Source organism: Thrips palmi, unplaced genomic scaffold (genome assembly GCF_012932325.1).
Source record: "Thrips palmi isolate BJ-2018 unplaced genomic scaffold, TpBJ-2018v1 HiC_scaffold_2, whole genome shotgun sequence".
Taxonomy (NCBI): domain Eukaryota; kingdom Metazoa; phylum Arthropoda; class Insecta; order Thysanoptera; family Thripidae; genus Thrips; species Thrips palmi.
Window position 1 is genome coordinate 1,006,011 of NW_023144629.1, and position 24,640 is coordinate 1,030,650.

Consider the following 24,640-nt stretch of genomic DNA (forward strand, 5'->3'; position numbering starts at 1 on the left):
TGGTTACACGTCAAAGAGGGGAAAAAAAAAGGAGATGCTTTCACAATGATACAGACAGTCTGTACAGCTTTATGATGACTTGATGAATTAATGACATATGAAATGAATCAAGTGGACGTGCTGGTTAAAATGATGTCAACTAACAACCACTATGTGGAGTGCTTAAAATTTATGCGTTTCTTGTGACACCTGAAACAGAACATGAAAGGTTAGGTTGGAAAATTTGTTAAACATTGACTAAAGATCATACAATAAAATCACATCACACTTACACCAATCACAAGATGTTGAAACAAAATCTTTACACTTGATTACCGTCCTTCAACTGAAACAAGAAAATAAAACATTGTAATCTAGGAAGTACAATTCAAACTACCTTACCAAACAATTAGGTGAACAAAACTTACTGTAGGAGGAGAGGTCAATCTCATCAGGTAATTCAGTGATGTTGACATCAAAACGATCCTGCACCTCATTGAGGATCTTTGCATCATTTTCATCACTAACGAATGTGATGGCTAGACCCTGAAATATTAAGCCAATTAAAGAGCAGCACTAGATTGGAATCTCAGGAACAGGTGACAAAATGCAAAAGACAATACCTTGGTACCGAATCTGCCAGCTCTGGCTACTCTGTGCAAATAGGTATCAGAATCTTCTGGCATGTCATAGTTAAATACAATGTTCACTCTCTCAATGTCCATGCCTCTGCCAAAGAGATTTGTCGCGACAAGAATACGCTGAAACACATAAGAAAGGATTAAAACCTAGTCATAGCATGAACTTAAGCCCACAAAGTGAAAAGGCAAACCTTTTGGAAATCCTTGAACTGTTGGTATCGTGATAATCTCTCTTCTTGGGTGGTACTTCTGTGAATAGCAATAGCTGGGAAGTTCTGCTCTGTAAGTAGCTGCGCCAATGCCATACACCGCTGGACAGATTTCACAAATATGACGACCTGAAAAGAACAAGCATTGTCAGATATTCAAGGAAACTAATTTTAATTAATGAATAACCGAATACCAGCACTGATGCATAGTTTACCTGGTTAAACTCCAGAATATCCAAAAGTTCAAAAAGCTTTTTATTTTTCTCGTTTTCATTTAACTTGACGTAATGCTGCTGAAGTCCGTGGAGAGTCAACTTGGTTTCATCATCAACATATACCTCCATGGGCTGCAAAGAGAGCTTATGTTAAAAAGAAATTCAACAACAATAACAGAACAAACTACATGGGGATTGGGCAAAAATGAGCAATAGAATGGTAGAAGGGAAACTAAAAATAGGAAGATTTGGCAAAAAGAACCCATAGAATACGTCACGTTGAATGAGGGGTATGAAAATTCAACAATATTGAATTATTCAAAGTAAGGACTTCAAAATGAAAAATTAAGAGTTTCCAGGCAGGCCGCTGGGCAGACAATCAATCATTTGTTCAAGATGTTTAGGCCTGTCTGCAGATGGGCTTCTCAAACTGTGGAGCCCAGAATGAACTTTCACACTCCTCAGTTTACCTCACCATCCACCACAATAGAATACCAAATGCTGAAGTTGCTTGTGCTTGGCCGCGTTGATTGACGCCATCGGATCAGATGTCACGTTTCAGGTCACACACACAACAGCCACATCAGCGCTTCCTCAGGAATTCTATCTAACTCGATGATGGGAACTTTGGTTTAACTAAAATGTGTGTTTCCCCACACCCATGTTTTCCCAACCCATCTTGAATCTTCTTTCTTGCCATCTTCTTTCTTCTTAAAGATGTCTTGAGTCTTCATGGCCCATCCCAGCCCCAAGTTTGACCCTAACACTTGATTGATGTATAAGGAACTATGGCTTCCCTAACTTGGCTTGTGGAGGACAGGTCAGATGAGTGGTAGTGAGGTAAGGTATTGTGTGAGCTGAAGGCCAGTATGGACGGTGTCTGAATATAACTATGTCACGCCCCACACCCCCGAAGACTATTATGGTATGGAAGGATGATTACATCTTGCATGAACTTTTTGCAGACTGGCCGGATATCCTTGCTCAACGTGGCGCTGAACATCATCACTTGTTTGCTGTGTGGAGTGCTGCGGAAGATTTCCTGGACATCCTTCCTCATGTCTAAAAAAAAAATGAGCTAGATAAGAATATGCACTCAACACGATTTGTCAGTGAAAAATATAAGAGGCAAGAAAATTACCAAGCAATTCAAGCATCTTGTCACATTCATCAAGGATGAAATGCTTGAGGTTTTTCAGGTTCAACTTCTTATTGCGGACCAGCGCCAAAATACGACCAGGGGTACCCACAACAATGTGGGGGCAGTTGTTCTTCAAGACCTCTTCATCTTTTTGGATGGGTAAGCCTCCAAAGAACACGCTCACCTGGACAAGGACAATACACGTATTAAGGTCAGCCAACACACTTTACAGACCATCACATTTCAGACTAGCAAAAGGATTGAAAAGAGAGAAGAGCAAGAAGAATGATCAGCTGAGCACTCAGTGAGAGAGTTCATAAAATCATTAAAATCAGATTATGAATGTCCTCATTGTGATCAGCGGGCAGTCTTCAAAGAGTGGACAGTTAGAGGCTGTTAAGTCAAATAAAGACACACAAGCATTTACTCACCTTGACCTGAGACATGTACTTGGAGAAACGTTCATATTCTTTACTGATCTGGAATGCCAATTCACGGGTGTGGCACATGACCAACACATATACTTGGTTTTCAGTTGGCTCCAACTGCTGAAGCGTAGCCAACACAAATACAGCAGTTTTACCCATACCAGACTTAGCTTGGCACAGAATGTCCATGCCAAGCACTGCTTGGGGAATGCATTCATGTTGAACTGTAATAAGAAAGTAAAGAATCAACTTCAGCAAAAAAATTGAACTTACGCACCGTTGTAAGGGAAAGCCACCTACCTTCTGAGGGATGTTCAAAACCACAATCAACAATGGCACGAAGAATTTCTGGCTTGAGCAAGAAGTCCCGGAATCCAGAGCTGTGAATGGATACATAAGTACCCTTCACCTCCTTCTTGGCTCCTGTGTCACCAGACCCATCAACAACCGCCTGTTCCGGCTGCTCCTCATCTTCGTAGTCGAGAAGATCGTCATTGTCAGCCATTGTACTTGGGGGCTTCGTTTTGATGCCTGCAACACAAACACCACAACATCACTTAGTATACCAGACAATATTAAGCATACTAGAAACCTAGAGATTAACAAGTCTCACTAAAAACACACAGAACGCGACAAAGCCAGCAGGGGGCCTAAAGAAACCGAGAGACGCTTAACCTCCAATAAACAGGCAAAAAAACAGCCGCAAAATTTCGTTTCAGAGAATTCACAGCCAATAAGTAAAAGGAGGCAGAGGATAAAAAGTATATATTTAGCACCAACGACCGTAGTTGGGACAGCAAGGGCGTAAACAAGGTAGAGGCGAAGATGCGGGGCCGGCGTCGGTACCCGGTAAACTACGCCCCGAAACCGAAAACAAACAATAACCAAGCAACAGGGCAATACGACACCCGGAAGATTGCGGCATTCCTACCGATTTCAAGTATGAAATTGAATTTAGATCCAACAGAGATAAGCCGCCAAGCTATGCTTCAAGCGCGGGAGAGAGAAAATAAGCCATTAGCTTCGTTTGCGTAGGCAAGATGCCGATCGTCAATTAGTTCACTGCACAAACTCCGCTGTCCGTCCAACGATCTCGAAATGTACGTCAGGAAGTCGGAAAACAAGGCCACAACATCTACCGGTGAGGAAAATGGTAAAATTCTACGGATGCAAACGGATTACACAACATTACCTTGAGAAAACAACTACAAGCAATGGCGTCCGGCGTCACTTTGAGTTCGGCACACAGAAATGGCGGACAGCGGACTGAAGCACAGCACAAGCGGCGGACGGAAGTTGGCGGTCGGGACGGATGTCTGCTGAGACTCGCATCCGGCTCCGGTCACTTTGTCGCAAAACGAAAAACAAAATCCGTGAAGAAACTAGCCGGTCCGAAATGATAAACTGTTTGGATTCAAAGAAAAATGTTCAAAAACACTCTGATTATATATTTTGTCTAAAAAAAATGGAAGTTTGGGGGAAACTTTTGAGAAAAGTCATGGTCGACAAGTTTCTTGGTTGGTTAATCTGGTTAAGAGGCTTCTCGTGCTGTCTCTCTCTTTTTGGTTGCCTCGAGCGCTAGAGGAACAAAGACAGATATATTTTCCCAGGTGAGGGGTGAAGTGGGAGGACGTGGTTACGTTCGCCCTCGCCCCCCCACTGCCCCGCCCCGCACTTTGTGTTGTGATGTTTTCGGCTGAAGGCAGTCGCTTTGCGTTGTCGGCTGCTGTGTGAAAATTTGACGGACGGGGGTTAAAGTTGTTGCGAATTTGACGGGTTTTCGGCAGGTTCCTGCCTCCAGGCAGTGACCATGGCTTCAGCAAATGATCTGCCTTCTACTTGCGATGTTATTGTCGTCGGAACAGGTGAGCGGAGGTCGATGCACTGTTTAGGGTTGAAATTACTTAATTTATAGATTGTGGTGTGAAAATGTCACTTCCTCGACGTCCTTCACATTGGCTCCTTTTGTCTGCTGTGAGAAATTTCCCTGGTCATCTGTACCTAATTTCCGTAGCTAACCAATATTTTCTTAGTGCTCACACCTTGTTCCATTGTCCCGTCAACTTGTTGAGAAATTGTAGCTTTAATCGGTCTTATATTTTTAACACAGGTATGACGGAATCCATTCTTGCTGCTGCTGCTAGTCGAGTCGGCAAGCAGGTGCTCCATATTGATGGGTGAGTTCTATGATCAGCAATCAGGTTATGCTTCTTGCCTATCTATGCATGGATGACACCGTTGCCTCTTGCTTCTCTACATTATCAGTGTTGCTATTAAAATTGCATTTGTCCTTTTTCAGCAACGATTATTATGGTGGACTTTGGGCATCATTTAATTTAGATAATCTAAATAAGTGGGTGAAGGACTGTGAAAACCCTGAGAATTTTGCCTCTGATCCTGATGATCCTAATTCAGATGTAAAAATCAATAATGGGGAAGAGTTTGTCTTCCTACAAAATCAAACCTCCCACATAAGTAATATTGAAGTTAAATGGCATATTCCAAAGTGAGTTGAGATGTATGTTCTGCTTGGATTCTAAGGCACATCAGCATTGACTCACGTTGTAATTTTTTTGGTTTGCTTTTCAGGAAATTAACTGAAACCCAAGTGGAGCAATGGAGTCGGAAGTCGCAAACGAGTCAAGAAGAGAAGGAAAGTTCTGAAAGTGATGAATCCAAATCACCTACTGAAGAGCATACTCTTTCACGAAAACACACCAACAGTGAATCTGAAAAGATGCCCTCTGTTGGCTTTACCCGTAATGGAAACTGGACTCAAGAGGATTTGATGAGAGACTATCGTCGTTTCAATATTGATCTGGCCCCTAAGGTACAGTAGCTGCTTATCAAAAGTGGTTGTAACTAGTGCAATATTACTGAATGTTTATTCTCTTGCAGCTTCTATTTGCTCGTGGCTCACTAGTGGAACTCCTGATTTCTTCCAATATTGCTCGTTATACAGAGTTTCATGCTGTAACAAGAGTTCTTACCTGGTTGGATGGCGAATTAAATGCTGTACCATGCTCAAGGGCTGATGTATTTGCGACCCGACATGTATCTGTTGTTGAAAAGCGCATGCTCATGAAGTTGCTAACTGGCTGTATGGATTCTGATAATTTGGTGCAAGAATTTCAAGGTTTGTGTGTTTATTTGTTCTTCTCCATTAGAAACTTAAGGAGTGTTAACACTTCATTGTATTGTTTTTACTCTTCTTTTCAGGATTTGAGAGTAAAACATTTTTAGAATATCTGAAATCAAAACGTTTGACTGCACATTTGTTGCATTATGTGCTTTATGCAATCGCTATGGGCACAGATACTACACCTTGCATGGAGGGTGTTGAACGTACTCAGCGATTTCTTAATAGCCTAGGCCGATATGGAAATACACCTTTCCTCTGGCCAATGTATGGCACAGGAGAGTTGCCTCAAGCATTTTGCCGGTAAGTTTCATTATTTACAGGAGGTGCAGGAAAAAAACTGGCATTTTCATATTTTTTCATGTATGTCTTTGTATTTTCTACACAGGTTGTGTGCAGTCTTTGGTGGGACATATTGCTTACAGCACCCAGCCAAGGCTCTTGTTGTAGCTAATGAGCGCTGTGTTGGCGTTGTCTCCTGTGGACAGCGTTTAATGGCTGAACACGTTGTGATGGGCATTGCTCAAGCACCAACACAATATCTGGATGGCCAACAGCCTAGTGGTATATCACGTGGTGTATTCATCACAAACAAGTAAGTAATGCAACATTTCTTCAAAATGATTCATACCAAAAAAATTAATAATAATATTTTATTAAAATTTTTGCCAGATCAATTATGCCGTCTGAAAAAGAACCACTGACGTTCCTTCAGTTCCCTCCGGGCCCATCCCATCCCAACCCCGTTACTGTGATTGAGGTGGGGCCATCCACCCATGCCTGCCCTCAAGGACTCTGTAAGTCTGTCTGAGTTGTAGTTTTGCTCTTGTATTGGAAAATAATTCACAATTTTTGTTTTGACTGTGCAACTTCTCACATACAATCTAAATGACTTCTCTTTTTTCAGTCATGGTACATATGACCTGTAAACAGAGTAAATCAGCCAAAGAAGACTTACAAGAAATTGCAAGCTTTCTTCTCACGCAGGAGGATGTTAGTCCCAGTGATTATGATATATCAACTGACAATCGATCCACCCAAACTTCTGGCCAGGTATTTATTATACGTAAAATCACCTGAGCAATAAAAAAAAAATTATACTGAAAAAAATAATTAACACACAATTTTTTCTATTGAGGATCCACATCATCATCACTCTGAAGGAGCATCTGGAAGTGGTGATGAGGCAGCAACTGTCCGTACAAAACCACAAGTATTATGGTCAATGTATTTTAACTGTCTTGAGACGTCCAAGAACTCATACAGCCCCAATGCTCCTGAAAATGTTCACCTCTGCTCTGGACCGGATCTAGAGCTAGACTTTGAATTTTCTGTGCAACAAGTTAGTGTACAAATAACACTTTTTGCTTACAAATTTCTTACTATGTCAAATGGCAGGATTATACCACAAATGGGGTATTTGTTTTTTTTAGGCTGAGCGCCTTTTCAAAAAGATGTATCCAGACCTGGAATTTTTGCCACGAGCTCCTGACCCAGAAGAAATAGTTATTGAAGGAGATACACCTGAAGTTGTTGTATGTTCATGCATTCACTTCTTTTTCATTCACATATATTCCATCAAGATTAATTTTCTTATGTTCTTACTTTTTCTAGGATGAAGATGGGAACTCCTTTGAATTTGATGAAGAGGTTCAGCAGCCTTCTAGCTAACAAATCTGAAGTTATTTATTATTCACCAAAACACAGGCTTTAATATTATCTAATTGTAAAATAGTCCAACAATTCTGGTGCCTCATACTTTTAAATTGATTCTAAAACCGCTTTGAATGAGAATGGTTACAAAATTAGCTAATTAACTGTTTGAAACGGGAAAAAGAACTTTACATGCATAATTTGTGTACTTCTGAGGTTTGGAAGTCTCAAAGTTTTAACAGCTTTCTACTCCTGCTGGTTGCACAATTCTAAGTAATACTGCAGAAAAACATTATACTTACCTAGGGACAACAATCAATGGTCTTTGTGATAAAATATGTCCTCACCTTGATTCATCAGATAGTACTTATTTAATTTAATATAAAAAAGTGAACAGGTCCCTATTTGGAAGTTGTTTGCTCTTTGAGATTCAACTTAAACACTCTATTTTCTTTCTATTAGTTCTGCTTTGTGAGAAGGCAAGTCAAGACATTAATATTTTTTCTGTGATAAGATGAAGATTGATTTCTTTTTTGTTTGTCATGATGCCTGCACATGAACTACGATGTAAGGTACATTAAATTTTAGTCGTTAGAACTTAAGCATTTTCATCATAATAGGTTTGTAATGGTTTTTACTGGATTTAGATTATTTATTATTTGACCTTCAAACTGGAACTGTTATGCTTTTGTTAGAGTTAAGTTGGGAGTGATGCAGAAACTTGGCTGTTTTGGTAATGTGTGCTCTATGCAGTATGCATATTTCTTTCTTATTCTTGTCAACTCCTCCTTCAGCCAACTAAACGTAAATAAACGATGCGAAAAAAAGGAAAAGCGATGTCCGTGACTTATTCTTCTTCCCACAAGACCTCTGAAGCTGACTCGATTTTTGAGGTAGAAATAATAATGTATTGAATTGCAAGGCAAATTTACACTAGGGGGCTGGGCCGGCTGGGCGGGGGCGCGCCCTCTGTAGAGGCCTAAATACTTATATAGTGTATAGGCCTCTAGCCCGCTGGCGCGGCGTCAGAAGGCGCAGGCCAGGATGATGGCGGGCAGCGCGATGATGCACATGACGTAGAGGGCGGTGCGGGGCTCGCACGTGGACACGGCCACCACGTGGTCGTGGCCGTGGTCCTGGTGGTGGGGCGCGCCGAGCAGCAGTTGCGGCGTCGAGGACGGCGACGTCCCCGCCCCCTCGCCGGGCGCCACGGGCACCTCCAGGACGAGGGTGTCGTCCGACAGGAACCGGAGCGGCAGCGAGCACGACCCCGAGTCGCTGGAGTTGGAGGCGCACCGCGCCACGGGGGCGTCCACGTCGTACACCACCTTGTCCAGGTCGAAGCGCACGCGCACGAAGTTGGTCTGCACCTCGTTCTCGCTGCCCAGCACGAAGAAGTAGTGCCCGTCGGACGGCACCCTGCGGCACATCCACATCCTCCAGGACACTGCTAGTCGCCGCTTTACCAAAGGGTCCGAGTCGCCGCTCTGGACTTCCCCGCCACTCTCACCCAAGGGTGGATCCAGAGTCAGGTTCAGGGAAGGAATGGGAAGTGGAGAAGGTTGCCTACCCACAGGGACAAAGTGCGATTTTCCCGCTGTTCACCGCCTTGGGGGGCGGACCGCTCACCTGTAGGTGATGACGTTGGGCGCGGCGGCCAGATGCAGGTCGGCGACGGCGCGCTTGCGCTGGCACTGGCGGTGCGGGGTGAGCGGCAGGTTGAGCACCAGGCCCTTGCAGCCGAGCAGCGCCTCCTCCGACGAGCTGAAGGACGACCACAGCTCCGAGTGCGACTCGTCCAGGCTGGTGGTCTCGTTGACCCAGCCGCGGACGTCCTCGCCGGGGAGCGGCGCGCGGTTCGCCACCTCGTCGTCGCGCTGCTGCAAGGCGAGGGGGAGCGGCGTGAGCCATCACGGCAGCCTTCCAGTGTCGCACGGTGGGCCAGAAGACCGGTGGAGGCGGCCAAAACTCTAGACGCGTTTTGAGCTCCAGAGTCGCTAAATGGGACTCGAACCGAACGTGTGACCCCACCAATGGATTCCTCGTTCGGAGAGCAATCCATTGGTGGGGTCACACGTTCGGTTCGAGTCCTGTTTCGCGACTCTGGAGATCAAAACGCGTCTGGAGTTTCGGCCGCCTCCACCGGTCTTCTGGCCCACTGTGTGTCGTGAGCAAGCTCTGGTTGCGGTACTCACGGCGTCGTTGTCGTCGGGCTGGGCGTCGGGCTGCTCCTCTGCCGCCGTGTTATCGTCGCTGCGGCCCAGCTCCCTGCTGAGCCTGGCGCTGCGAAGGTGGTCCAGCGCGCGGCGCCCCGTCGCCCCCATGGCTCGCAGCCGCTCGAGCATGCCGCGCGCCACCTCGGCCGAGGCGCCGGGCACGGCGCTGTCCTCGTCGGCGTGGTCCTCGAGGCCGTCCAGCTTGTAGAACACCTTGGGCGGCGGGCGCGCCTTCTCGTGGAACTCGACGGCCGTCTCCTTGACGAGCTGCATGCGGCGCGGCTGGTTGGAGCGCTGCTTCGGCGTCGTCGGCGCGGCCGGTCCGGGACTCGCTGTCCTGGCCGCGGTCCCGGGCACGCCGTCAACCGGCGACACCCCTGCCTCAGGGCCGGGCGCGTCGCCGTCAGCTCCGGGTGGCGGACTGGAAGGACCCGTCGGCGGCCGGTAGCGGCGACTCTGCTCCAGCTGCGCCCGCAGCGCCGCGCGCCGCACCTCCTCCGCCTCCTCCGACGAGTCGTCCCCGATGTAGGCGCACTGCAGCAGGTGGTCGTAGCCCTTGATGACCACCAGCGAGACGCCGGGCCAGCGCACACACGGCGACACGGTCACGGACGAGCCCTCCAGCAGGTAGAAGCCCCAGTACTCCTTGGTGTCGTCGTCGAGCGAGATGTCGCGCGTCAGGGACACGCGCTGACGGCGTCCCCGGCGCGGGCTGCCCTCCACCATCCACGCGTTGAAGCTGGCGTTGGCGCGCACCACCTGGGCCTGCACCCAATCAGGTCAACATGACGTCATTTTGGCATCAAAATGGGTCAAATCTTGACAGAAATAGCTCATGTTGCGCTCATGTTGACATTTTCGATTCGTATGCTCTCCCTGCGTGCGAAGCTCACTGAGTGAGTGGGGAACTAAAGCAGGCCGACGGTGTCTAAACAAAGCGGATGGCGGACCGCGGAAGACGGGGAGGTCGGCGAACCGTTCGAGTACAGTCCGGTCCGCGCGGTACAGTCCGAACCAATCCCGGCTTATCTCTTGGAAAGCCACTCGTGCCTTACAAAGCCTTACACGATCCGCGCAGTGTCCTGGCTGCGTACAGTGGGCCAGAAGACCGGTGGAGGCGGCCAAAATTCGAGACGCGTTTTGAGCTCCAGAGTCGCTAAATGGGACTCGAACCGAGCGTGTGACCCCACCAATGGATTCCTCGTTCGGAGAGCAATCCATTGGTGGGGTCACACGTTCGGTTCTAGTCCCATTTAGCGACTCTGGAGCTCAAAACGCGTCTATAATTTTGGCCGCTCCGCCGGTCTTCTGGCCCACTGTGCCGCGGCCTGCACACACCTTTGACATATCAGTCCGATTCCGCGGGTCCCCTTCGTCGCCGCGTCTCTCTCGCACCTGCACGGGACGCGCCATGAGTGCAAGAGAGCGACGAAGGCGACTCTCCGAATCGGAGTGTTGACGTTGACAACAGCACAACAGCTAGAAGAGGCCCACCGGGTGCGTGTTACCAGGCGGCGAGGCGCCGGGTACTGTATCCCTTACCTGGCACCAGGTGGAGGACACCTGCAGGTCCAGGACCCTCATGTCGGAGGGCGTGAGCGGCAGCGCCAGGTCCCGGAGCACGACGTAGCGCATGTACAGCGGCCACCCCAGCAGCACCCCGGGGCACAGCAGGCAGACGGCGGCCAGGCGCACCAGCCTCGACGTCGTGGTCTCGCACCGCCAGACGCCTGTCAAGTCAACAACGGCGTTCGACAGGATGGACTCCGTCGCTCTGTCTCGGTCGCATCCCTACGCACAGTGGGCCAGAAGACCGGTGGAGGTGGCCAAAACTCTAGACGAGTTTTCAGCCCCAGGGTCGCTAAAAAGGACTCGAAACGAACGTGTGCCCCCACCAATGGATTCCTCGTTCGAAGACCAATCCATTGGTGGGGTTACACGTTCGGTTCGAGTCCCATTCAGCGACTCTGGAGCTCAAAACACGTCTCGAGTTTTGTCCGCCTGCGCCGGTCTTCTGGCCCACTGTGCGTCGCTCGGCATGGGCCTTCAGCCCGACGAGCCCGGATAGGCAACCCGGAGGACGCCGGTGTGCGAGTCCGCTCGGGCTGCCGACCCACTCTTCGACGGCGCGGTGACTGACCTCGGCCGGGGCAGCCGCCGGTGCGGGGGCCACGCTTGCAGGAGGGGCGCGAGGGCCCGCCGCGGCCCTGGAGGCGGCCCACCTCAGGGGCCTCCAGGTCGCTGTCGTCGTCGCGGTAGCTGTGCTCGTCGTACGGTCCCATGGCGGGGCTCGCGGGGCTCACAGTGGCGGGCCTCACAGTGGCGGCGCATGGCGTCGGCGGAGTGGAGCGGAATGGAAGCATCGGCCAGGCAGGAGATAGCAGTGGGTCGGTCGTCCCTTCTACTTCCTCGCACGGCTGCACCGCCATGGCACCGCCGCAGACCGATTCCGAGAGTCGCTCTGTCTCTCTCGCACCTGCAGGGAGGACCCCGCGAGTGCGAGAGAGACAGAGCGAGCCTCGGAAAGCGCCGCACCGCGTCGCCGGCGCGTCTCCGCGTTCCGCTTATCTCGCGCGGCGTGGCGGCTCAAAGCGCTGCCGTCGCCATCAAGTGAATCACAAACACCATTATAATTCGTGGCCATTCCGGGGCCGCCGGGTTAATGGGGGGTCGCCGGCCAGTCGGCGGAGGTGAGGCAAATCAACAGTCGGGCTGGTTTAGTTTCAGTGTGATGCAATTGGTTTAATCGTCTGTTCTCACAGTTCACATGGCTGCTCCTCGTACAATGTACACATAATCACCACAATGATTAAGTAGTCGGTTTCGTTCAAATTGAGGCTATTGATTTCTGTCGATCTCAGAGATCGTGTCAGTGATTGGTAAAAAAAGGGGGGAAAGATAGGATTGGTACCTTTCAGAAGCAATAAGATCTAGCAGTTACAATTCCTTAAAAAGTAGCAGTCAAGCTATTTCGTTTTCTACAGATAGGTACACATGCAATCACACATGAGAAGCCCTAGCACATGATATTCAATTAATTAAATAAAATTTACATCCAGTAGAAACTGATCACTCATTCCTATTTACACACGCATCCCTTCCACTCATATATAAATCTCTCTTTATGTATATATATATTTGTATCAATTTATCTATACATCATATTTATAACGACTATTTATAACATTAAATATAAATACAGTATGTATATATGTGACAAGGCTCCACCCATCCATTCCACGTCTACTCCATGTCGTCATGTTGGCTCGAGAAGTACGACACCAGGCCCCCGAACTCGCTACGGCCCTCCTCCTCGTACTTGGGGGCCCCGGGGGGCTGCTGGGGCACGGGGGCCGCCGAGCTGCCAGGCGACGGCACCTGCGGGGGCAGCTGCGCTAGCGTCTGCGTGGGCGGCGGCCCGTACGGCAGGTGCGGGTGGTGGGGGTGCATCTGCGGGGGCAGGTGGGGGTGGTGGGGCGACAGGTGCGGCCCGCCCACGTGGTGCAGCAGGTGGTGCGGCGGCGCCGCGTGGTGATGCTGCGCGTGGTGCTGCGCGGGGTGATGCTGCCCGTGGTGCGGGTGGTGCGGGTGTAGTGGATGGTGGCCCGCGTGGTGCGGCGGCGGCGCCAGCCCCGGGTGGTGCTGGGTGGGCAGGTAGGGCGCGTGCGGCGGCGGGGCGTGCTGCGCCGGCTGGTGGGGCTGGTGGGGCGGGCCCTGCGGGGGCGCGGGCGGCGCCTGGTGGTAGTACTGCTGCGAGTACGGGTACGGCGCGTCGCCCGCCAGGGCTTGCATGGCCATGAGCGGGCCGGACGCCGACGACGGGTACGTGGTGGGCGGCATGACGACGCCCTGGGTCACGACGGGGCCTCCGGGCCCGGGCGGCCCCTGGTGGGGCATGCCGGCCATCTGCACCATGCCTGGTGGCGGGCCCGCGGTCATGGAGGCGCCGTGCGGCACGGGGTGGCCGGACACCACCGCCGGGGCGCCGGGGCTGGCCGACGGCGCGCCGTCCTGCGGCTTGACGGGCGCGGCCAGCTGCTGCAGCTCCTTGAGGGTGCGAGGGGCCTGCCCCGCGCCCACCGGCACCTTGGTCTCGGGGTTGATGGGCACGGCCGAGATGGAGGGCGGCAGGCCCGGCGCCACCACGCGCGCGGGGGTGTTGATGTGCGAGGGGACCTGCGGCGTGCCCGGCGCCATGGGTTTGGTGCTGGGGGTGATGGTGACGGCCGGCACCGCGTCCGCTTTGACGGCGCCCACGGTCACGCTGGCGCCCGCCATGCCACCCGGCGCCACCAGCACGCTCGTGTGCACGCTCGTATGCGACAGGACGCTGGGCTGCGGGACGGCGGGCTGGAGGACGCTGGGCTGCGGCACGGTGGGCTGGGCGACGGCCGGCCCGCCGGCACCTGCGGCAGCCCCACCGACAGCACCGCCAGCACCTCCCGGAGCAGCAGCAGCAGCAGCGGGCGTCGCGGCGCCACTGGCAGTGCCCAAGTTGCGGAGGGGCGTCACCTTCACGCGCGGATGCGTCCTCGGTTTCTCTGTGCAAAGCAGCGCAAAAGTCCCAACGTTAGAGCCGCCAGCCGAAGGGAAATGAAGGTCATGTCGCAAACAGGGGAGACACGTACCTTTAGTGACGGTGACTTCTTTAACGTCCTCGTCCACTTTCTTGGTCCCTTTACCAATTTCCTTACCCTTACCCTTGCCCTTCTCTTTTCCTCCGGATCCCTGTTGACAATCATACGACAGTGGTAAAGGACAATCTTAATATTTAAAGATTTTAAAAAATACAAGACGTTTTAACTATAAAGAAGGCTAACATACCTCATCATCACTTGAAGCCAGTGCTTCTCTATAGTCCATCCTCCTGCCCCTTGTTCTCCTGGGTGCAGGTGCATCAGAGTCTGAGCCTGACTGACTTCTTTTGGGCTGTGCCTGGTGGTAATAACAAACAGTTCATTTACTCTCTTAACAAGAAAGGCACATATAAAGAAATAGATGTTTGGAAACAGTGAACACAAACCTTGGCCTTAGGTTTTTTGATTCTAACTTCTTTGTCAGAATCATCACTATTACGAGCTTTCCTCTTTGCCTTGGGTTTGCCTTTGGGCCTGCCTCTGGGGGCTGCTTTCTTTTTAGGAGGAGGCTTCTTCTTCTTTTTCCTGTTAAATTAAAATCAATAACATGATTGTTTTAGTAAAACGTGAAAAGTAAAAAAAAAACCTTAAAAAAATACTGTTACAAGCACAACATACTTCTCATTTTTCTTCTTCTTCTTCCGTCGAGGGGCATCACTGTCACTGTCATCCTCCTCTTCACTTGCCGTCTCACTCTCTGAACTATCATCAACTGCAAGGGGGAAAGAGAAATATTCAGTACAAAACTGAAAGTAAAACATCAGGAAATTAGGACTCTATTCCTGAACAGTGGTACTTACTGAAGTCTCTGTCAGCACGAGTCATTCTGTTGCTATATCTTCCTGAACGCCTCACATTGCGACTGCCTTTGCGTCGACTTAAAACCATAGAGTCATCAGACTCAGATCCAAATGAAGCTTCTGATGGCTCTTCATACTCACCAGCACTAAACAAAATAGGAGAAAAAAATATATTACAATACAGAATTTCAGCATGATAAAACAGAGAGCTAATAACGAAATGTACCTTGAACCCTTAAAGTCCTCATCACTTTCAGGATCTGATGACGTGGAGCTGAATTCCAAAGCCGTAAGACTACGTTTCTTGCGTTTTCCTTTAGCTCCTTTAGAAGCTTTGGCAGTTTTGGCAGATGAAACAAGTGGGGGCAGATAGCCCTCCTGAAATACAATTATCAAGTTAATAAAATTTCATAATACTGAAATACTAATTTAAGCATCTGATGGGCAAATCATACCTCTTCTTCTTCATCTTCATCCTCCTCCTCCTCTTCGTCTTTATCCTTTTTGTCCGCTTCATCATCTTCTTCTTCATCTGTTAAGTACTTCCCTCTTCTCTGGGGCTTTTTCTTTATTTCGCCTTCTGAGTCTTCCTCTTCCTCCTCTTCCTCCTCATCCTCACCCTCCAAAACCTTGCCCACAGATTTCACAGTCTTCTCTGGGATGGGCAGCACCTCAGCCTCCGCGGGAGCCACCTCCTCCGCCGCAGCAGCAGCCTTGGTCTCCTCATCTAGACCATCCTGTAAAAAGAAAAAAAGGAAAAAAAAATAAAAAATTAATGAACTGTGCACTATAAATGAAAATGGCTGACTGATTTAAATTTCTTTATGAAATTTCAGGGCCTACCTGAATAGCAGACTTGATTAAATCATCATATTCACTAAACCGGTAGTTGACATTGGTTTGTCTTCTTTGCCTAAGTTTATACATGGGCCCATCTTCATCACTAGATTTGTCAGAAGCTGAAGATGATGACGAGCTTGATGAGGATGTCGGTGTTCCTGTCGACGGCGATGACCCAGAGGCTGAAGAATTTTCAGATTCGTCCGCTGTAATAATAAAGAATGAGAGATGAATCAAGATAAAATGGTAAAAGATGCCTGCAAGGTTACAAATTATTTGTCATCCATTACTACTTAAACCATGAATAAGTAGAGAGCCTACCTTCTACATCAGGGTCATTTTTGTCATCATTGTCAACTTCATTTTCACTGTCACTGTCTGCAGCAGCATCTTCCTTGTCAGAATCAATAATTTGGCATCTCCTTCTTTTTCCCCTAACCCGCTCTCTCATTTTCTTCTTCTTCTTTTTCTTTTTGACAACTTCAACTACCTCATCTGGTAGAATATTGTCAATAGTGACATCAACAAATGACAAATACTTCTTACGAGCTTCTTCAGATGCAATACGTTTTAAATCAAGATCATATGATTGTAGATGTTCTTGAAGGCTTGCAATTAGGCGGGTCTAAAAATAAAGAAGATACAAAATAACATCATAAATCGCAAAGGTCAAGAATATTTTTGCAAAGGTACTTCTAGTCTTTTTTAACTGTGAGGAAACTTACATGCTGACAGGGAGGACAGTACCAGTCTCCTTCGGGTATTTGCAGCAATGCTGGCCGTAAACATGAGCAATGCCAACCAGCATCACACTTGTCGCACAATAACATCCACTCAGGTTGGTCAGATTTGGCACATTTCTTGCAGGGATAGTCCTGAGGTTCTGGTTCAGCTTCCGCTTCAACAGCTAGAAAAATATGTTTAGATATTAGCATTGTAGTCAATATTTACACGAGCTAGAGTATTGTAAGGAATATATTTTTTAACATTACTGATACGGCAAAAATAATTAAAAAATTAACCTTTATCTCTGCGAGCTGTTCTTGCTCTCCGAGTAGGTTGGTACTCTTCATCATTTACATCAGACTCTGGTGAAAATTCATGGTCTGATTTCATGACGTATGGGGCATCATCATCAGAGGGCTCATGGATTTCATCCTCGGGCGAGTCAGAATCAGAGCTGTATTCATAAGAAGAAAGGAATGATTTAATGATATCCAAATTTTGTTGATACCAATGGTAAAGGGATCAAATTACATACCTTGAACCAGAAGAAGTTTGGTTCCAAACATTTGTACCTGGATTGAAATTGGGTTTCTTTTCCTTGTACTTTTTCTTCTTCTTCTTTCCATCATCTGAATCTGAACCAGCCTAAAAAAGGTGGAAAACACATGTTTAGTAACAAACAACCCAGCAATCTACAGTCTCAAGTTAAATACAATACAGACAGAAAAACACACATACCTGCTCTTTCTCTAGTCTTCTCTTCTCCAGCTTTGCAGCTTTTTTGGCCTCCTTCTCCATTTTCACACGCTCTTTCAGAGACAGCTCGGCTTCTTCGTAGTCCCTCCTCTCAGCTTGCTCCTATGACAACAAAGATGAAATGTCACAAGTTCGTCAAATAAAAGCAATCTAATTAAATATGCAGGTAGGAAAGAATAAGGGAAAAATATGAACCTTTAATCTGATCTGGGCAATTCTCCTCGATGTTCGCACACCCCGTCCAGATTCCTCTGCAGCATCAACCTTGGTTGTCTCCATGTCCACTTCAAGTTCCAGCAGCATACGACCTGATGCATCACAAATAACATACACGTTACAAATAAGACAACATTTTCCGTTGATTGCTCAAACAAGCCGGGGCCTTGCACTCACTTTTCCGAGGAGTCATCTTCTTCTTCTCCGGCGTCTCTCCAGCCTCGCTGGACTCCACCTTGGCAGCCTCCGCCCCCTCGGCGCCCTCCGCGCCCTCTGCCTGCTCCTCGGTGGAGGCCGTGGCCGAGGCCGAGCGCGCTGCCGCCCCCCAGCGACCACGGCCTCGGGCGCGCCATCCGCGGCCCCGCCCTCGGCCTCGTCCGCGGCCACGCTGACCTCCACGACGGGCAGGCGCCGCGTCGCCCTCCTCGTCCCCTTCCACCGCGGCAGCGTCCTCGCCAGTCTCCTCCGCCTCCTCGCTGCTGGCCTCTCCCAGGGCGGCCCGCCGCTCCTCGGCAGCAGTGCGAACCTGGTCCACGGCTCGCTTCCCGCGCATTTTGGCTCTCTTGGCCTCGTCGTCGTCCTCCGCACTGTTAAAATAAAAAATAGAGCGTCAATTGTGGCGAGGAGCTGCCAAGGACTACAGAGCAACATTTCTTCACTGGCCACTCACCTTTCAGTTGGGTCTGCAACGTCATTGCTTCTCCTCTTTCGACCTCTTCCCTGAGTGTCATCCTCAGGCAATGCTAAAGGATCGACATCAGCACTCTCTCTAGTGCTGGATGCGCCTCTCCGAGGTATTAACCTAGCACGCTGCAAAGATAAAAATTATTTAATAAAAGCAGTGTGTGATGAAAAGATGAGGATGCACAGTTTTAAAAGTGAACCAACCTCTTTTTTCTGTGTTTGATCCCCTTCATTAAGTTCAGATTCGCCATGCAACTGATTCATTTCTGAAAACACGTCACTCTGGCTCTCATCTTCCCTTTGCCCAGGAGGAGTAGCCTGCTTCCAGCCTCCAGTAGCACCTTCAAACACCAGGAATGACTTCTCTTCTTCCTCCTCTTCATGGACAATTTCAGGCTGCAACCACAAATAAAATGTAAAATATACCAGTATTATTATTGCATTGAATTCCCCAAGCATTGCATTGCAACTCTAAAAATACAACTCACCGGCTCTATTGGATCGTGGCCATCACTATCATCCTCAGATTCATCAAGGTGAACAGGAGCACCAGCAGCCTCCATTTGGCGCATTGCGTCTTCTAAAGTTGTGATGGCAGGGGGTTCCTCATCCAAGTTCTCTTCACTGGAGTAGCGTTTACCGGCAGAGGCAGTGTTTAAAGAGGCAGGTAAAGGGGGAGGACTCATGCTCTCTTTTTGCACTTGGTTTAATGGCACTTCTGGTACTACTGAAGGTGCTTCCACAATTGATTCAATTTTACTAACAGCTACTGGAGGAACTGAAGGTGCCTCAAGTGGCTGTTTTTGTAGTGCTACTGAGTCCATTGGAGCAGGGGTGGAGACTGAACTAGACTCAAGCACAGGTACACTGGAAGTCTCTGCAATCTTTCCAGAAGCCTCAGGAGTATCAAAATGGTCTTTGACCCCTGAGGTAGTTTCTCCCACCAATGCCGAAATTTCAGAGGCAACTGGTGGGTTATCTTCAGCAATCATTTGACTTGCAACTGTTACAGGAGATTCGGGCACGTCTTTGGAAGTGCCAATTTTGATACTATTGTCTTCTTTAACCTGGCTATCTACAGTCAATACTTCAGAGTTGACAGGGGTATCATCTAATTTAACTGTAGCCTTGGTTTCATCAGGTTCAGCTTTGACCTCAGTGGGTGGAATTAATTCGAGTGTTTCTGATTTTGTGGCAATGGCGCCCCCTGTTTCTTCTGCACTTGCTAAAGCATCATTTACAGAGTTGGAAACACTTTCAACATACAAAGGCTCCTTTTTTGAATCAGCTTCAGCAGTTAAGTTAGGATCCTCTGAAGGTATGCTTGGTGTTCCTATTGGGGAGATTTTAATGACTTCCACTGGTTCTGCCACTACAATGCTGGATTGTGCTTCTTCTGGCAGTAAACAACTTTCTGCTTTCTCTCCAGCTAGCTCTAGCTCTGGCAATGAAGGCGGTGGCAACCCTATTTCTTCTACAGCGTTGTTTCCAGCACTGACACTTGGCTGGAAAGCACTGGAATCTAATGCTTTAGGGATTTCTTCAGCAAGAGGCTTGTTTGCTCTTTCAACTGAATCAGATGCAGTGACTGGAAAATCAACTGCACCTTCTGAAGACAAAAGTTGGGGGTCGACCAAATCATTTTTCACATCAGTTGAATTCACAGAAACAGGATCATCTGAGGAAAGAGTATTGCAATCAGGTGCTTCAACAGAAGGACTAACAGTAGGTGGTACCTCAGCAACAGTAGGCTTAAGTACCTCACTGTTGACCAATTCTTCACTAGACTTGTTCACAGGAAAAGTGACCTGACTATTAAAAGGGATTTCAACAGAACTATTGATTGAATTTTCCAAATTATTTTCCTGGATGTCAGATGATTCCCCCAATACTTTTGTCACTGATTCCTTAGCCACAAGTTCTTCTTTTGTTTCAATGGATGAACTAATTGGATTACTTTGATCTTGATCTAAATCAGATTTACGATTATTTTCTGGAGGTTCTTCAACAGGTTCATTTCTTTCAGATTCCGGCTTTGATTCTAAAGGTTCTTCAGCACGTGCACTACTTTCAGATTCAGGCTTTATTTCCAAAGGCTCTTCGGCAAGTGGAATTTGTTCAGATTCAGGGTCAAGCTTCATTTCTGATGGTTCTTCAGCAGGTCCACCAGATTCAGCTTCAAGCTTTGCTTCAGAAAGTTCTTCAACAGGTAGAATACTCTCCAATTCAGGCTTTGTTTCAGAGGGCTCCTCAGCAGGTGGAATTGACTCACATTCGGGCTTTGATACTGAAGGTTCTTCAACAGTAGCACTACATTCCGATTCAGGCTGTGTTTCTAAAGGTTTTTCTATCGATGCACTGCATTCAGTTTCGGGCTGTGCTTCGGAAGGTTTTTCAGCAGGGCTAGATTCAGGTAAAGGCCTTGATTCTTCAGAAGTGCCCGATTCAGATTCAGGCTTTGTTACTGGGGTAGATGAAGAGTCCAGCCTTGTTTCTGAAATTTCTTCAGCAGGTGAGGATTTAGCATCAGGATTTTTTTCTGAACGTCCTTTAGCAGCTTCAGACTTTGCTTCTGAGGGTCCTTCAGGAGTTGTAGTTTCAGTCGTATCTGGACAGGTGGGCTGTGGTTTTGCCTCGGGAGAGCCCATTGGTATTCTATCTTTTGCTGCTAGGGTGCCAGGTCCAAAGTAGAACCCAGTTTTTAGAAAATCCAACTCATCATCCTCTGTTTCCTGTTGCTTGTTGACAGAGTCGATAGTTCCATTAGTGTTTGAGACAGGCTCATTTAGTTTAGCTTTAGAATTTACATCAGAGGTAGTTTCAGATTTTTCTGTTTCTTCAGAATTTGTGGGATTACCCATTTCACAATCATGGCCAGATCCATGGCCGAGTATAAACATCACAGGTTCTTCTATGGCTTCACCTACTTCTGAGTCATTATACAAATTAATAAAATTCTCCCCCTCGCACTCTTTCCCAGAGCCTTCACCAGCAATAATTAGAGGGGGTTCTTCAATTGCTGAAGACACTTCATCATCTAGTTTGATTCGCTTAGCCCTCCTTTTCTCTTGAGGATCATCAGTATCCGCAAGCCTTTTTTCAGTCTCATTAGTTTCACATTTTTCACCTTTGAGCATTTCTTTTGCATCAGCAGTAGTTTCTGATTCTTCTATCTTCTCTGCCTTCCCTTCTGATTTCTTAATCAAATCTGGCTGAACAGAGTGTTTAACATCTTTTGAATCCTGGGTTTCTGACAGCTCACTATCCTCAGAATTTGATTCTTCTTTAAGTTTTGATTCTTCACTAGAAACAGATTTAACACTTTGAACACCATCTCCAATTGTTTTTGTAGCTGCACTGTCACTGGTTTCTTGGTCTGGTTTTGTAGAGCCATTTCCTTCACTGCTCTGACCCGTATCTAGGCCTTCATGGCTATTACTATCTTCTGAATTGAACACTGAATCTAGATTTCCCTCAGATAACTGCCCAATAAGATGCACTAGGGATGCCCGATCACTGCAGATAAAGCGGATAACAATAATTAAAATAAAAGACAAATTTATCCCAAAATTATTTAGAACACATTTGATGTAATGAAAACACTTGCCTTGCAACAACTTGCCACGTTTCGTTGTCAGCATCCTCCCTATAAACTTTTAAATTACAGAATTCATCTTGTTGTAACCAATAGTTTTGGCCACCTTTATCACGGCCAAATGGCTGAAGTCGTAGTTCTGATGATGATAGTCGATTAACTTCAGCCTTAAACTTGGTATTGAGGTCAAATTGATGTTCTAATAGCAGCTGGAAAGAAATAAACAATATTAGAGACTCACAAAAAATATCGACCGAGGAAATGAATGAATTAGTACAATCAATGTCACTTACTTTCAAAACTCTTAATTTACCATCCAAGCGTAACTTCTTATAGCCAAGCCTTTCAATTTCCCAACCATCTTGTTGAAATTCTTCACCAGCATGCATGTGGCAGAATTTAATCACAGCACGTTCCCATCTTTCAACAGAGACGGACTTCCTTGCTTTTCGCAGTAATTTGACATGGAGGTCTATTAATGGTTGTGGAACTGGAATGAATGAAAGCAAACAAGACAAAGCAATTAAGAAAAAGTAAATGGTATAAATTTCATTAGAGATGAAAAACATGAGAAATGGCATTGAATAGAATAATAAGCCTAAAAGTTTGTTATTGATTGAAGTAAAATACATTAGAGAAGCTATTGAATTGTATTGAGATGGAATAGAATATACAGTATAATATGAAGAACAATATGAAGAGTTGAATGAAAATTATGAACTGGTAAGACCAAAAAAAAAAAAAAAATAACAATAGAGATAAAGATCCATTGAAAAACTTGTCAGTGTTGAGATTTCCCCCAAGTAGAAGGACCTTGAGTGCCGACTGGTCACTGCAACAACTTCTGTGATTATACGGAAACGAGCAAATTCAGAACACCAATTTTTGCTGCAGCCCTGATCTAGGATACACACAAAACACAGTGGCTTCTCTGTTGGTCTATGTGATACCTAACCTAAGTAGCAGACGCCGCCTCGGCGTCCCACATCGAGTTCAAGAGAAAAAAGATGTGCAAAGACCAAAATAAAATCAGAAATGAATGGAACATTGAATTTAGGCATCAAAGGTCAACATAAAGCACTTGAGTATCAACTGCAACGCCGGTTACTCCCATGGAGCCGAAATCCATAGCGTCAAGGGAGGAACCAAAACATTGGGCTCCTCACGGTGATACAAAGGCAAATGAGGAGGCGAAATACAAAACTAACAGAGAAAAAATTAAGAGGCCTGTGTAAAGTGAAATTTTACCAGATTCACAATTTTCTAGCATTTCTTGAAGTTCCAAAAAGTTTGGATGAGAGATCCCGCAGGGCAGCGCGAATCTCTCCAGAAAGGAGCAAATCACGGCGAAATTGGGATCGGCCGTGCATTTTTCCGGTCGCTCTGTCATTTTCGAGTCACTCTGGTAACAAATTCACATCTCTGAGACGAAAATTCATCTAAAAATCACTGAACTACGCATCACAAACAAACAACAGAAATTGCAGGTTGCGTCTGACGCTACCGACAAGCATGACCAACAACGTCACCCACTTCCAGAATCGTAAAGCAAATCTTTTACAGATTCGGTGAAATTGGTCATTTAAGGTGAAAATAAATGAAATCAGAATCTAAGTTGGGCTTTTAAATTGAAAGAAACCGTATTTGGAAGCTGAAAACAGGGGAAAGTGCGCACACATTCCTCCAGATAGGTTCCCCTTTGTATTCAAAGGTTGCCATCCTGGAGAGCTAAGCCAGTAGAGGTTGTAAGTTGTGCATCATCATACTTTGGCGGTTCTTTTACTGTTTAATTCACAACTTTCGTCTCCGGAACGCGATTCTCGTTCACTCCGAGAGGCATGGGACTAGATTTCGCAACCCTCTGCTTTTGCCCATTTGGAAATGTGTCTTTGGAGGAGGGCAATGTCGGCTCGCCGCACCGCACCGCACAGTGGAGCGGAGAAGAGCGCCCCGACGCGTGGGGTAGCGCCAACGCCTCCCTCTGCCGCTGTGTGGTCTGCAGCCTGCGTCTGCGTCGCCTGCTGCCCTCTACCGTCAGGTGGCTGCTCCACTGGTGCTGACTTTTTGCGGCGTCACTACTCCGTGCGGTAAGTACAGCTTCGCGAAAAGCGCGGATAGCGACTTTGAAAAAAAAAATATTAAAATAAGAGCAACGAAAAGAAACTTCGCATGGAAAAAACATGAGCGAAACCATGTTAATTTTCATGTGGAATCGAGGGTTGGATGAAAGAGCGATGGGGGATCCACTGCAGCGGCGGACTTCCCTATGAACAAAATGTTCGCATCTCACTCGGTAGGAAATATATCCGCGATTACTCCGTTGACGCCGGCCGATGGTCGAGCTCAAATGATTGCATTGCTTCAAAAATTAATCCAGCGTTCGCAAACATTGAGGTTAGGTTAGACCATGACAATAAGAGCGTGGAGCGAGACGGGCATGGTGGGGACAGGCGAACTGGTCGCACACCTCCTCTCCAGCCCGCGCGACACTGCGCGAATAAAGTCATCAAAACAACAACAACAGCACGAGAGCAACAACAAGATCCGTTCCCGGGAAATGCCGCGCGTCGTCCGCGCAGTCCGCGCACCTCTTCGAGATTCGAGATTCGAGAGCGAGCGACAGAGGCAGACCGGCCGGACTTGACGCACCGGAAAATGGGAATGGGAATGGGTCCCTCTGTCTCTCTCGCGTCCCCGCGGCTCGCCGGCCCGCCCCGTGAGTGCGAGAGAGAGAGACGAGGCCTGCCTGGTCCAGCGAGTCGCGT

At 47.7% G+C, this 24,640-nt stretch overlaps 4 protein-coding genes across 5 annotated transcripts; 1 reads left to right on the forward strand and 3 right to left on the reverse strand.

Moving 5' to 3' along the window:
- Positions 1–46: 46 nt before the first annotated feature.
- LOC117647509 (ATP-dependent RNA helicase WM6) lies at positions 47–3,961 on the reverse strand. 2 transcript variants are annotated; one of them, XM_034389265.1, is made up of 11 exons: positions 3,806–3,961; positions 2,914–3,144; positions 2,617–2,837; positions 2,186–2,369; positions 1,988–2,106; positions 1,045–1,176; positions 812–958; positions 603–740; positions 408–525; positions 273–325; positions 47–189 (listed from the first exon to the last, which is right to left on the reverse strand). In XM_034389265.1, exons 2-10 carry the CDS (start codon positions 3,116–3,118, stop codon positions 312–314), a joined length of 1,278 nt encoding a protein of 425 aa, XP_034245156.1. In that variant the 5' UTR covers positions 3,119–3,144; positions 3,806–3,961; the 3' UTR covers positions 47–189; positions 273–311. The 2 variants fall into 2 exon arrangements, with proteins under 2 accessions (XP_034245156.1, XP_034245157.1); XM_034389266.1 differs by lacking the exon at positions 3,806–3,961 and adding an exon at positions 3,545–3,672.
- A 259-nt stretch (positions 3,962–4,220) lies between these two features.
- On the forward strand, positions 4,221–8,242 carry LOC117647505 (rab proteins geranylgeranyltransferase component A 1). Its single transcript, XM_034389262.1, has 12 exons — positions 4,221–4,478; positions 4,724–4,790; positions 4,913–5,119; positions 5,203–5,443; positions 5,512–5,749; positions 5,833–6,055; positions 6,141–6,347; positions 6,425–6,549; positions 6,660–6,805; positions 6,891–7,094; positions 7,186–7,287; positions 7,367–8,242. The coding sequence occupies exons 1-12, from the start codon at positions 4,424–4,426 to the stop codon at positions 7,421–7,423; spliced, it is 1,872 nt and encodes a 623-aa protein (XP_034245153.1). The 5' UTR covers positions 4,221–4,423; the 3' UTR covers positions 7,424–8,242.
- LOC117647506 lies at positions 6,391–11,970 on the reverse strand. The gene is made up of 5 exons (XM_034389263.1): positions 11,762–11,970; positions 11,164–11,351; positions 9,601–10,386; positions 9,035–9,285; positions 6,391–8,824 (listed from the first exon to the last, which is right to left on the reverse strand). Exons 1-5 carry the CDS (start codon positions 11,901–11,903, stop codon positions 8,431–8,433), a joined length of 1,761 nt encoding a protein of 586 aa, XP_034245154.1. The 5' UTR covers positions 11,904–11,970; the 3' UTR covers positions 6,391–8,430.
- Positions 11,971–12,337: 367 nt separating this feature from the next.
- Positions 12,338–23,404, reverse strand: LOC117647323 (titin homolog). The gene is made up of 22 exons (XM_034389043.1): positions 23,124–23,404; positions 22,169–22,365; positions 21,888–22,084; positions 18,769–21,796; positions 18,485–18,676; positions 18,267–18,406; positions 17,774–18,183; positions 17,576–17,688; positions 17,363–17,482; positions 17,160–17,269; positions 16,921–17,078; positions 16,624–16,805; positions 16,220–16,523; positions 15,902–16,104; positions 15,514–15,795; positions 15,285–15,436; positions 15,059–15,204; positions 14,877–14,970; positions 14,645–14,783; positions 14,446–14,556; positions 14,250–14,349; positions 12,338–14,162 (listed from the first exon to the last, which is right to left on the reverse strand). Exons 1-22 carry the CDS (start codon positions 23,263–23,265, stop codon positions 12,865–12,867), a joined length of 7,818 nt encoding a protein of 2,605 aa, XP_034244934.1. The 5' UTR covers positions 23,266–23,404; the 3' UTR covers positions 12,338–12,864.
- Positions 23,405–24,640: the final 1,236 nt, after the last annotated feature.

Excerpts from the sequence above, each read along its gene's own strand:
- LOC117647505 (XM_034389262.1), top strand. The coding sequence starts at position 4,424 with ATGGCTTCAGCAAATGATCTGCCTTCTACTTGCGATGTTATTGTCGTC. Across the intron at positions 4,479-4,723 it reads TGTTATTGTCGTCGGAACAG|GTATGACGGAATCCATTCTT; the intron begins GTGAGCGGAGGT and ends TTTTTAACACAG. Across the intron at positions 5,120-5,202 it reads GTTAAATGGCATATTCCAAA|GAAATTAACTGAAACCCAAG; the intron begins GTGAGTTGAGAT and ends TTTGCTTTTCAG.
- LOC117647506 (XM_034389263.1), bottom strand. The coding sequence starts at position 11,903 with ATGGGACCGTACGACGAGCACAGCTACCGCGACGACGACAGCGACCTG. Across the intron at positions 11,352-11,761 it reads CGGCGGCTGCCCCGGCCGAG|GCGTCTGGCGGTGCGAGACC; the intron begins GTCAGTCACCGC and ends TTGACTTGACAG. Across the intron at positions 8,825-9,034 it reads CCCAACGTCATCACCTACAG|GGTGCCGTCCGACGGGCACT; the intron begins GTGAGCGGTCCG and ends GATGTGCCGCAG.
- LOC117647323 (XM_034389043.1), bottom strand. The coding sequence starts at position 23,265 with ATGACAGAGCGACCGGAAAAATGCACGGCCGATCCCAATTTCGCCGTG. Across the intron at positions 17,483-17,575 it reads TTGCCCAGATCAGATTAAAG|GAGCAAGCTGAGAGGAGGGA; the intron begins GTTCATATTTTT and ends TTGTTGTCATAG. Across the intron at positions 16,806-16,920 it reads AACAGCTCGCAGAGATAAAG|CTGTTGAAGCGGAAGCTGAA; the intron begins GTTAATTTTTTA and ends ATATTTTTCTAG.
- LOC117647509 (XM_034389265.1), bottom strand. The coding sequence starts at position 3,118 with ATGGCTGACAATGACGATCTTCTCGACTACGAAGATGAGGAGCAGCCG. Across the intron at positions 2,107-2,185 it reads CAAGATGCTTGAATTGCTTG|ACATGAGGAAGGATGTCCAG; the intron begins GTAATTTTCTTG and ends TTTTTTTTTTAG. Across the intron at positions 959-1,044 it reads ATATTCTGGAGTTTAACCAG|GTCGTCATATTTGTGAAATC; the intron begins GTAAACTATGCA and ends TGTTCTTTTCAG.